General features: G+C 41.0%; 1 protein-coding gene across 4 annotated transcripts in view; it reads right to left on the bottom strand.

The window, feature by feature from the left end:
- DCLK2 (doublecortin like kinase 2) overlaps positions 1 to 12,549 on the bottom strand; it is a 155,676-nt gene that overhangs the window by 32,993 nt on the left and 110,134 nt on the right. For all 4 annotated transcript variants that reach the window (XM_053255839.1, XM_053255840.1, XM_053255837.1 and 1 more), the window contains 2 exons: positions 10,744 to 10,852; positions 1,412 to 1,469 (listed from right to left, as the gene is read on the bottom strand). In XM_053255839.1, the coding sequence (XP_053111814.1) occupies positions 1,412 to 1,469; positions 10,744 to 10,852 (167 nt within the window). The remainder of the gene's footprint in view (positions 1 to 1,411; positions 1,470 to 10,743; positions 10,853 to 12,549) is intronic.

The raw sequence follows: 12,549 nt of genomic DNA, 5'->3' as shown, positions 1-12,549 counted from the left end.
GCTTCCTCTGCGTGGAGGAACTGGAGCAAGGGAGAGCTCCTTCCAGATCCCCTCCTCCCTCTCAAATGAGTGCACGCCCAGGAGCAGCATGGGAAGCAGCACAGGCAGCAGCAACATTTTAATGTAAAAGGCAGTGACTTGCCTCTCGTCTCCCACTTCCCGCTGCTGTGTGGCCTTCACTGGCTGTCTGCGATCCTGCCGCTGCGGCGGCATTTAGAAGTAAAAAATGGGGGCTTCATCCTCACCATCCCTACTCTTCTCTCTGCGGTGGGGGCAGAAAATCCTTGGCCGCCTACGGGTGGCAAAAGGCTTAATCCGCCCCTGATTCTGCATAGGGTTTCCCCTGAAGATGGTCCATCATGTATTGCAATGCAACTTTCAGATTAAGTTCTGATGGTGAACTCTGGAACAATCCTTTACTTCTATTCCTCACACACTTACCTTCACTTCTGAAGACCCTGAAGCAAAACCAATTAACTTATTTAATGCCACCTCTTTTGTTTAGAAAACAAACCACAGCCTCTTTGAACTAGCATTCCTATCTCTACAGTGAAGCATTTCCCCATAGTTCATGTACTCTAGTGTTGCCCTTTGAAGTTCTACAATATTGGCTGGGATCAAATGGTACCCTGTGCAAGGAGACAAACCCACTGGAGACCAAATTGGAGACCAAACCCAATTGGAGATGTGCGTCTCCGACGTGGGTCTCCAATTTCTAACTACTACCCAGAGACAGCCTTTTATACCAAATCTTTCTGATGATCCCCTGAACCTCAGAAAGTGATTTTAGAAGGCAGAAGGGTAAAGTGTGAAGGAAGCAGCAGGAAAGCCGTGTTCTGTAAGCAGAAGTCTGCTCTGGGTTCATAGAATGCAATGTAACAACAGAATGAGAGTACATTGTTTACACAATAATTTTAATTCAGTAACATTTGAGATCCAATTAGTACTTGTTTTCCAGACAACCTTAATACTGAAGTAATTAAAGGCATTGCTTTTTGAGAGATTCTTAAAACTATTATATTTGCTATAATGAAGCAGCTCTATTATGTCTGATAATCTTATCAGAAGGATGATTGCATACCATTGTATGTTAAATTAGTGAAACAGATGGCATACACTCTGTTGGTTTATTAAATTTTCAAAAACAGAACTATATGTGCAGATATAGTTATACAAAATCCTAACAGAAAACACATACTGTATGTTAATGCTGTTATTGGGAAGCATTTCCTAACAGTGACCTGATGACTGAACAAGTTGCCCAGAGAAACTGTACATCTTGATCCCTCAAGGTTTTGTAGGACAAAGAGCTATCTGCAATATTTTAAAACCTAAACATTCTGCCTTTATTTAGAACTGGATAAGATGACTGTGTTAGGCTCTCTTGCCATACAAAGCTATTCCCTCATACCTTTCCACAGCATTTCCCTTTGTCTATAATCTTCAACGCAAACTCCTTTCCAGTGGACCTACAAAGATGGGGGGTGGGAGAGGGGGAGAAAAACAAACACTAAATAAATCCTTGTATTTCTGCACGATCTGTTGCTTTTTTATTTGAATACACATAGCGGCAATAAATATATCTCATTAATAGAATCAAATAACTGAAGGTACGACTGCTTTTATTGTTTCTCTCAGTAAGTCCTGTCTGCTGTTGCCTTGACTACCAATAGCAGTTTACTGCAATCATTTTCTCTAGTGTGACCCAATGTTTCACATTCTGTCCCTGTTTTAGTGTCAGATGACAATTTCCATCTCTTTCACCTACCCCTGTTTGACGGGCAGCATTGCAGTCTGATTACGATGTTTAAAGGTTTCTCAGTCATTTCAGAGAAGAATAAGGAATGGAGATATACAGTTTAAAAACTGTATTGATTAGTTAGAATACTTTAGAGCAAATAATCAATATAATTTTAAAATGCTATTTATTTATTTGGCAATGTTTAGCCTGCCCTTCAACCACTGTTCTCCAAGAGGGCTACAATTAAAAGGGAGGAAAAAAAATAAAAATATTTATTTTTAAATAAATAAATAAAAATAAAAATATCAACATTACAGCAATATCATTTAAAACATTATAAAAAGGATAGATTAAAAACAGAGAACCAACAGTAAGACATCTTAGTCATAAATGCTTGCCTGAAGAAAAAGCTCTTGACAGTTTTTTGGAGTAATGGGCACTCATATACTTCAAAAACAGTTTGTGCTAAAATATATGTCATAGCTATCTACACATTTCTGAAACAGCATTGCTGTAGAATTTAAGAAAACTACTTTTCTAAATCTAAACAAAATCATCAGGAAGCAAGTCCCCCCCAACAACAATGGGTGGCCATTTTCATTTAAATTGGTTTACTGCAATCTTATGGGGGAAAGACTAGAGAAGTATTTATTATCTGGCAATATTTAAAACTTCACTGGAAGAGTAATTTGCTTAAAATATTTGGATGAGCATTCTCCCAAATGCATACTGACTTCATAAAAAGTTTCAAATGAAACAAAAGAAGTCACCATTGTTTCTTTCAAATAGTAATATATTCAAAGCAAAGTGAAACCATGCTGTAAGCCTATTAAAATAGCAACCAATTAGTATTAATTTTATTAGAAACAACTAAGAGTAAAACTCATGAAGGGCTGACTCATACATTACATTTTTTATTTATGTTTAAGAGTTTTTAGGGGTATCCATATAAAAAATAAATATTTAAATAAGGCAACATGCTTTTCAGAACATGCATCATATAGATTAACTCATTGAAAATTCACATTTGGTTGAAACACTTTTTCAAGTGTAGGTCACAAAGTGAGCTTTGCTGCTATATAGCCCATAGATCTGTAACCACACATGCTCCATTCTTTTAGATGGGACTTGGGAACTCTACTGTGAAGCAGCTGTAATTTTCCCAATTGTTTCCAGTTTTGTATGGATAGTAATGATAGTAAATAGTTTGATTCAGCAATAGCTAATCAATTCATGTTGTACAAATGAAGTACCAGAATTGCATACATTAAACATGTTTACAATGGAACAACATAGTGTGGCAGAGTATCACGGGTGAAAGCACAGCTGCATCTGGTAGGTTGTCATAGTTACAACTCGATCTAGCTGAGAACAAAAGGGAACGAAGTAGTATCTCAACAGTATTTGAGAAGCAAACACTGTACATTCAAAGCTACCGCAACCATACTTAAAAAAACTGGAGTACTTTTCAACTGAGTTATCTTATTTTGTATTAAATTAGTGAATATTGGACAAAAAGGCATCAATGTCAAAGGTTTTTTTAAAGCATTTCTCAGCTGATACCATCACGAAAAACATGCCTGAGCAATTTATTTCCAAATGATTTTAAATTGAAGAAATTGATAAACAGCCTTTATAATTAAATAAGTATATATTATATAATGAAAGCCTTCATTAGGAATAGTTTTCTATAATAATTCAGTTTCCCTCCCTTTCCATTGGCGCAGTTTGTATTAAATCAGAGACTGCAACACATCATGACATCATTTATACACCAGTTTCATGAACAAACTTGAGTGGTTTGGTGCCTTTCAGATTATTATTAAGAATAATAATATAGGTTGGACTAGAAGACTTCCATCACTAAATTGCTATTATTCTATGAAAATTTAGAATCTTCAACAAAAAAGTTTTCAAAGTGGCTTAAATAGCAAAAGGAATTAGAAGTTTGTTCCTTGTCCCAGAGGGGCTCACAATCTAAAAAGAATCACATGAGAGACACCCTAACCATTTCCCACGGAGCAATTAGACTGCTCACGCTGTACCTGCCAGAGACCTCACTGTTGTAGCTTGCATTCTTCCTAGTAGAAGCCACTCTCTTTATTTTTTTACACAAAAGATTGTATCGGTATTTGAGGGGAATCAGCTTCATGCATAGTATGAAGCATTACACATAGTCTGTCTTGAATCATTGGCATCCCAGCAGGACTGAATCCTTTCCCTCAGAAGCCTCAGAAGAGTCCCTCAGAAGAGTCAAAAGAATAGCATACATCAGGTGAGAGACTTAGCATATAGGTGCTTATATGCCAATGCCAGAAACCTCCAAGCCAAGATGGGTGAGCAGGAGTGCTTGGTTGCTAACACAGAAATAGATATAGTGGGCATAACAGAAACATGGTGGAACAGTGAAAACCAGTGGGACACTGTTATCCCTGGGTATCTCTATAGAAAGGACAGGGAGGAGCACCTTGGAGGAGGGGTAGCAACGTATGTTAAAGAAGGGATAGAATCTAACAAGCTAGAAAACCTAGGTGGACTGGAGTCCTCCAAAAAAACCCTGTGGATGACAATACAAGGCCTGAAAGGGAATGTGCTGCTGGGGACGTGCTATCACCCTCCTGATCAAAATCCTGACAGTGATTGGGAGTTGCAGGAGGAAATAAGGGAGGCATCAAGGAAAGACAGGGCTGTAATTATGGGTGACTTCAATTATCCACACATAGACTGGGTAAATTCACAGTCAGGCCATGACAAAGAGGTCAAATTTCTAGATACGCTAAATGACTGTGCCCTAGAACAGCTGGTCTTGGAACCAACCAGAAAGAAGGTGACCTTGGACTTAATTCTGAGTGGCACCCAGGACCTGGTGCATGATGTCAGTGTCATCGACCCTCTAGGGAACAGTGACCATAATGCCATCAAATTCAGCATACATGTGGGGAGAGAATCACCAAGGATGTCTAACACGGATATTTTGAATTTCAGATGAGGAAACTTCTCCAAAATGAGGAGTATGGTGAACAGAAAGCTGAAAGGGAAAATCAGGAGAGTCACTTCGCTCCAGAATGCATGGAGTTTACTCAAAACCACAATACTAGAAGCCCCGTTAGATTGTATACACAAAAGGAGGAAAGGTACCACTAAGTCCAGGAGGATGCCAGCATGGCTAACAGATAACATCAAGGAAGTCATAAAAGGGAAGAAGACTTCCTTCCAAAATTGGAAGGCTTGCCCAAATGAAGAAAACAGAAAGGAACACAAACTCTGGCAAAATAAATGCAAGGTGACAATAAGGGAGGCAAAAAGAGAGTTTGAGGAACATTTAGCTAAAAGCATCAAGGGGAATAACAAAAACTTCTTTAAATACATCAGAAGCAGGAAACCTGCCAGGGAGCCAGTTGGACCATTAGACAATGAGAGAGTGAAAGGGATTATTAAGGAGGATATGGAGGTTGCAGAGAAGCTGAATAAGTTCTTTGCGTCTGTCTTCACGGCAGAGGATACTGAGTATATATCTATTCCTGAACCAGGCTTTTTAGGGATAAAGGCTAGAGAGCTGAGTCAGATAGAAGTGACAAGAGATGATGTTCTAAACTGTCTGGAAAAACTGAAAGCTAAGAAATCACCAGAGCTGGATGGCATCCATCCAAGAGTCCTCAAAGAACTCAAATGTAAAATTGCCGACTTCCTTGCTAACTTTTATAACTTATCCCTGAAATTGGGCTCTGTACCAGAGGACTGGAGAGTAGCAAATATAACACCAATTTTCAAAAAGGGATCCAGGGGCGATCCAGGAAATTACAGGCCGGTTAACCTAACGTCCGTTCCAGGCAAATTGATGGAAAGCATCCTCAAGGATAAAATTGTAACGCACCTAGAAGAATAGGCCCTGCTGGGAGTGAGCCAGCATGGCTTCCACAAAGGTAAATCTTGCCTCACCAACCTTTTGGAGTTCTCTGAGAGTGTCAACAAGTGCGTGGATCAAGGTGAACCAGTTGACTATACCTGGACTCCAAAAAGCTTTTGACAAAGTTCCTCATCAAAGACTCCTGAGGAAACTTAGCAGTCATGGGATAAGGGGACAAGTACATATGTGGATTGCTAACTGGTTGAAAGACAGGAAACAGAGGGTAGGTATAAATAGAGAGAGTTTTCACAATGGAGAGAAGTAAGAAGCGGGGTCCCCCAGGTATCTGTACTGGGACCAGTGCTTCTTAATTTATTCATAAATGATCTAGAAGCAGGGGTAAGCAGCGAGGTGGCCAAATTTGCAGATGATACCAAACTCTTCCAGGTAGTAAAATCCAAAATGGATTGTGAGGAGCTCCAAAATGCTCTCTCCAAACTGGGTGAGTGGGAGACAAAGTGGCAAATGTGGTTCATTGCTAGCAAGTGTAAGGTGATGCACATTGGGACGAAAAACCCCAACTTCAAGTATACGTCGATAGGATCTGAGCTGTCAGTGACTGACCAGGAGAGGGATCTTGGGGTCGTGGTGGACAGCTCGTTGAAAGTGTCGACTCAATGTGTGGCAACTGTGAAAAAGGCCAGTTCCATGCTAGGGATCATTAGGAAGGGGATTGAAAATAAAATGGCTAATATTATAATGCCCTTATACAAAACGATGGTGCGACCACACTTGGAGTACTGCGTACAGTTCTGGTCACCACATCTTAAAAAGGACATTGTTGAACTGGAGAAGGTACAGAAGAGGGCAACCAAGATGATCAGGGGCCTAGAGCACCTTTCTTATGAGGCAAGACTACAACACCTGGGGCTTTTTAGTTTAGAAAAAAGATGACTGTGGGGAGACATGATAGAGGTCTATAAAATTATGCATGCATGGTGTTGAGAAAGTGGATAGAGAGAAATTCTTCTCCCTCTCACATAACACTAGAACCAGGGGTCATCCCATGAAACTGATTGCCAGGAAATTTAGGAGCAGCAAACAGAAGTATTTTTTCACACAACGCATATTCAACTTGTGGAATTCTCTGCCACAAGATGTGGTGACAGCGAACAACCTGGAAGGCTTTAAGAGGGGTTTGGATAACTTCATGGAGGAGAGGTCTATCAAGGGCTACTAGTTGGATGGCTATAGGCCACCTCCAGCCTCCAAGGCAGGATGCCTCTGAGTACCAGTTGCAGGGGAGTAATGGCAAGAGAGAGGGCACGCCCTCAACTCCTGCCTGTGGCTTCCAGTGGCATCTGGTGGGCCACTGTGCGAAACAGGATGCTGGACTAGATGGGCCTTGGGCCTGATCCAGCAGGGCTGTTCTTATGTTCTTATGTAAGCCTCTGAGTTCTACAAGGAAGTCTCCTTATCACTGTGTCATGGGGGTTGTGATAAAAGAAGTGTTGTCATCTATTCCTGAAAGTGTGCTTGTGCCTTACATGTGGGAAGAGGCATGGAGAGGCTGGGATGAAGTCATTGTAATGGTGTGTAATTGCTGTATATTGAATGTTGCCTTCCCTGCATGGATAGGATAGAGAAATACTAAAGTATGTGAGTATTCTTCCTTTTCACCAATCATTGCCGCAGCCAACATCTGGAGGAAAAGTTTCAGTTTCCATTAGTGCGGCAGTTTCTCAAGTTATATAGTGCTTAGATTTATCTTCCTGCCTGAAGGCTGTTTGCATTTTACAGAGAGTAGAGAATCATCTCAAGGCTCCAAAGGAAGATTCCTTGTAAGGGCTGGCTTGGGGATCAGAGCAAAGTGTATTAAGTGAAGGATTTTAAGAGATAGCTACCTAATCTTTTTTGTAAGGTAAGACTGAAATCCCCAAGAGGTCTGTTGAGTTAGCTACTAACAGTTGTTTTGACAATGGAAAGCAACTGAAAAAGGGGTTAAATGCAAAACTAAATCCCTGAGAATTTCCCAAGAGCCAGTGTAGTGGTTAGCGTGTTGGACTAGGACCGAGAAGACGCGCGTTCAAATCCCCATTCAACCATGAAACTCACTGGGTGACTCTGGACCAGTCATGTAAATCTCAGCTTAACCTACCTCACAGGATAAAAATAACTATTATTTATTTTTATCCTCACAATATCACAGGATGTTTTGAGGATAAAAATAACTATGTACTCTGAGCTCCTCGGGGGAAGAGCGGGATATAAATGTAATAAATAAATAATAAAATAAATATTAGTCAAAGAGCTCCTTAGATTATTACTTCCTACTGGAAGGTTACAATGAATAGGAAAACATGGTCAAAAAGATGAATCATACTGCTGGCCTCAACCTCTTTTCCTTGTTTCCAGATGACTTGGCTTCACACTCCTTGGTCACCTAGGCCCCTTTCTTCCTCTACTCTCCTTACCTTGCTCTATTTCCTCTTCCTTTCCTAGTTGTTTCAGCTGGTCCTAACCCCATCGTCTTCCTAAGCCATCTTGATCCCATTCTCACCTGTTCCCCTTGTTTTTGTCCCTACTTGCATCCTTCCCCTATGTCCTACTCAGATGCCACCTATGCTAATGTTTCCAAATATATTACCATTAGAATTTGAGTGTAGAAACATGGGCTCACATACTCTACAGCACAATACGGACAGTTAGAGAGCCTCCCAGACTCTGTGAGCCACCAATCCCATCCCTTTCCAAACTGTTCTATTGCATCGCCTTAACTCACAAGCATCTCATTGCTATTGACTCAAGAGCAACAAGAGATATTATGTTCTGAGATAAGTGGTATTTATAAGAGCTCTCTGAGGTGGAAGGTCATGAGTGGAAAGAGGGAACAGAATGGCCTAGCATCACAGCAGCATGCAGAGTTGGGCCATTCTGTTCCTACTAGGCATTTCACAATTGCAATTGTGAGGCTACCTCTGTCATTCCCAATGGAAACAGCATCACAACTGCAATTGTGTAACGCTTGGTAGGAACAGAATAGCCCAGCTTCACAGCACCATGGATGTGTTTTTAAGAGCCTTGCAGAAGTGCAGGTGACTGTCCTACGTTAAGAAGCATGTGAGTCATGGTCTAGGGATGGTTGAATGCTTACATAATGATCAAAAAGGTCTGTTTTTCCTGATAATTGACAAATCACTTGAAACTCAATCCCACACAAGTTGGTATCCAAAGAGATTCTGATGCTGGATTTTGCTTGCATGCCCTGTTCAGTCTCTTAACATATTGCTCAGCATTCATTTTCTTTTACTTTGCATTGGTCAAATGAGTGTGGAAAAGTGCTCATATGCAGGTGGGTGAGGTGCCATCAAGCAAATCACAGGAAAGATAACTTAGGTTCCCTCTTTCCCCTCATGACCTTCCACATCAGAGAGCAATACCCAACAGGGGCGTAACTATCATTAGGCAAGGGGAGACAGTCATCTCGGGCCCCACTGCCTCAAGTGGCCCCCCAGAGGCATGTCACATGACTCCCCACCCGCCCGTGTTGCACCCCGTATGAATTATGTTGAGTTTCTTGGATATCAGCAGTAGCAGAGAGTTAAAAAAACTAGATTCAATGTGAACTAGATATTCACCATATTCATAATGGGGATGTGGGTGTGAGTGCACTATATATTGTGACATGTGTTTATCAGCAAGGGGCCCATTTTAAAATCTTGTCTCTGGAACCACTCCAACCTTGCTATGCCCCTGCTACCCAATATCTCTTTCCTCAGCACATAATGAGTAAGGTCTCTTGTTGCTTTTGATTCAGTAGCAATGGGCTGCTTGTCAGGTAAGGTGATGTAGAAGAACTGTGAGGAAAGAAATGGGACTGGTGTATTGGATAGTGATGTCACAAATGCACTGAAGAACAAGTCAGTCTTCTCCTATAGGGAACAGATTATTACTTTGCCTTTCCTCAGATTTTTCCTGCAGTACTTCATCCATCCAATGAATTGATTTAGATGAGAGGGCAGTCAAGCAGCTTACAAATATATGAAACACTGCACATACTTATACAGATATTCTTCCCTTCAGAAATTGTATAATTGCGTCAACACTGATGGTGACCTCATTCTGGCAATTGTCTGCAGCAGTTGTTCCCAACCAGGGTTCTGCCAGATGTTTCTGAACTACAACTTATTGAACAATTTATTGTGGCTGGAGGTGATGGGAGTTATAGTTCAGCAACATCTAGAGCAGGCATCCCCAAACTGCGGCCCTCCAGATGTTGCTGAACTACAACTCCCAGCATCCCTAGACAATTTTGTGGCTGGGTGTGCTGGAAGTTGTAGTTCAGCAACATCTGGAGGGCCGTAGTTTGATGATGCCTGATCTAGAGGAACCCTGGTTGGGAAGAACTGGTCTACAGGGACAGTTTTGACAGATCTTCTTCTAAGTTTCCAGAAATCATGCTTTGGTAAATATTGGCCCACGTTCTCTGCAGCTTTATGAGGGCAGAGCAAGACATCCACCCTGGAGTGAGCCAGGACACTAGGTGTGTTGCAGCACTGCTCCACAGCCCAGCGTGCAGGGAGTGGGAAGCTATATTCTCTTCTCTCCCCTCCCTGCAAATGCTTTGTTTGCTGCCAGAAATATATGCCTGAGGTTGTGCAGCCCCCAGGGACATATTCCTAGTAGCAAATAGGGCTTTTGCAGGAAGGGAAGAGAAGCAAAAGTCACTTCCTGACCCCCCCCCACCCATGCTGGGCTGCAAACCAGGCCTTGCACACAACTAGTGCCCTGACTCCCTACAAGGGCAAAGCTCTTGCTCTGTCCTTATAAAGCTGTGGAAATTTGTGGGCCACTCTCCTTGACCCTAAAATATATTTGATCTCCTCTACAAGGACAACTGGCTACTTTTGATATCCTCTTTACCAGTAAATGTTTGGAATGTTTTATGAAATGAGGCTTTGGACTAATCTGCTATGGTAAATGGTCCCCCCGGCCCAAATAAAATGATCAAGATGAAGATGAAAATCTGCTATTTAACAGCAAAACCTAGTTGTCCTTGATAATGTAATTTGCCCATATTCAGCAAATGCACAGAAAAAAGAAGAATGATTTAAAGCTAAGTAAAAATAAATAGCTAGGCAATTTCCTTGCTCACCGTTCTATGCATTCCTTTACCACAGCAAAATTTCCATCACCAATCACCTTTCCCACTTTGTATTTCTCAAGAATTGTAAATGTCCCTGAGCATTTGTTTCCATTCACACCTGCAGGAAGGAAAGGGCAAAATGTAAGATGATGTGAGCAATCTCCCTCACTGATGATTGTCCCTTACTGACCTCAAGCTTGCTATGTGCTGTATCCTTAGTTTTAAAAAACCACAGGAACTTAACAATAAGCTATTTTAAGTTCAATGTGTCCCTTCAAATTTTCATCTAAACATGAGCGAGTGCAAACATGGCTTAATACAAGCTGTGACCTTCTTGTGATCTCAGAGAGGGCAAGCATCAAAATATGGGTTTCATACACTTTTCCATTTTTTCAACATACAACTAGTGCTTTATTTATTTCAGTTACTTAAACTTATATACACGTATTGACATGCATGTTCAGAACAAACAGAGGATACCTATTTGGCAATAGAACCAACTATTGGTTTTGTATTATTTTTTAAACTCAACTACTTTCTTCTTTGTCACAACTAACCTCAACCTATATTCTTTTTATTCATAAACTAATGACTTCACTTAGTTTATCATTCAAATAAATGCTTCAGGTTTGAGCCACATGAAGAGAGACTCTTATAGCTTTTACTACATCAACTTCTGTTGGTCGTTTTTCTAATTTTCATAGTTTCACAAATACTAAAACATGGATTTCATACAATTTACATATTAAAGAACCAATACATTTAATAGTTTTGATTCCAGAAGTGTAGGCACTGGTACTCTGTTTCAGCAAAAAGAGATAGACACCTTGACTATCAAGACAAAGCACTGATCTGATGAACTAGATTCTTGCCAACAAAAGCCTATACTTTAATAAACTACAGGAGGACCTCATTAATTGCAGGTTTGGCACTTGTGGTTTTGTGTATCTGTGGTCGGGTAATTGGCACCCGACCCCTGACCTAATTGGCTCATTTTGGCCAAAAAAAGAGGTTCAAAAATAGTGACTGTTTTGCTTTTTAAAAATTGATTTTGGCACTTTGTGGGGACATTGCTCGAACACGGGTGCCCCGTGGACCATGGTAGGGCACTTTCCCACTATTTTTAGCAATTTTTTTTAGCAATTTTTAAAGCATTCAGGAAGCTAGTCCCCAGATTTCCATTGTCCCAATGCCTCAGTATTCACAGATTCGGTATCCGCGGCACTAGCTGAAAACAGAACATCTGTGAATACAGAGGTCCTCCTGTACAATTCCATCATGTTTACTCAGAAGTAAATCCCACAGTGTTCAACAGGGCTTACTCCCAGGAACGTATGCTTAGGAAAACAGCCTTAGTCAACTTTGAAAGTCCCAATATTTATAACAGTAACTGCTTTCAAGATGTATGTGGTTTAGACAGGGAACCACAAGTTTAGGCTTATCTCACTAGCCAGCCATTATTTGTAATCACCACCAATCCCTTCTTTTCCCTTAGATCTTTTTTCTGGCAGACAGTCAGGTTTCAGGAGAGAACAGGGTCTCCTGTCATTTGCACTGAGGTATGCAGATGGTAAAAACCATGGAACGCCTCCTACTGCGCAGAGAGTATTCCTGCTGTTTCTTACCTTCTGAAAAACAGCAGTGGAAACAAGACCACTGGTGAGGAAATCTGTATGGTGGTGGGTACCCTGTTTGTCAGGGGGCTGGTGCTCCCCCCATCTAGATTGGGCAGCACAGAGTTAAATGCCCTCTCCTCCACTCCTAATCTGGATTGGGGGCCCTAGTGCTATTTACAAATAAACCTTTAAAACCAAC

Source organism: Hemicordylus capensis, chromosome 5 (genome assembly GCF_027244095.1).
Source record: "Hemicordylus capensis ecotype Gifberg chromosome 5, rHemCap1.1.pri, whole genome shotgun sequence".
Lineage (NCBI taxonomy): Eukaryota > Metazoa > Chordata > Lepidosauria > Squamata > Cordylidae > Hemicordylus > Hemicordylus capensis.
This window is presented reverse-complemented; position numbering and strand designations above follow the sequence as displayed.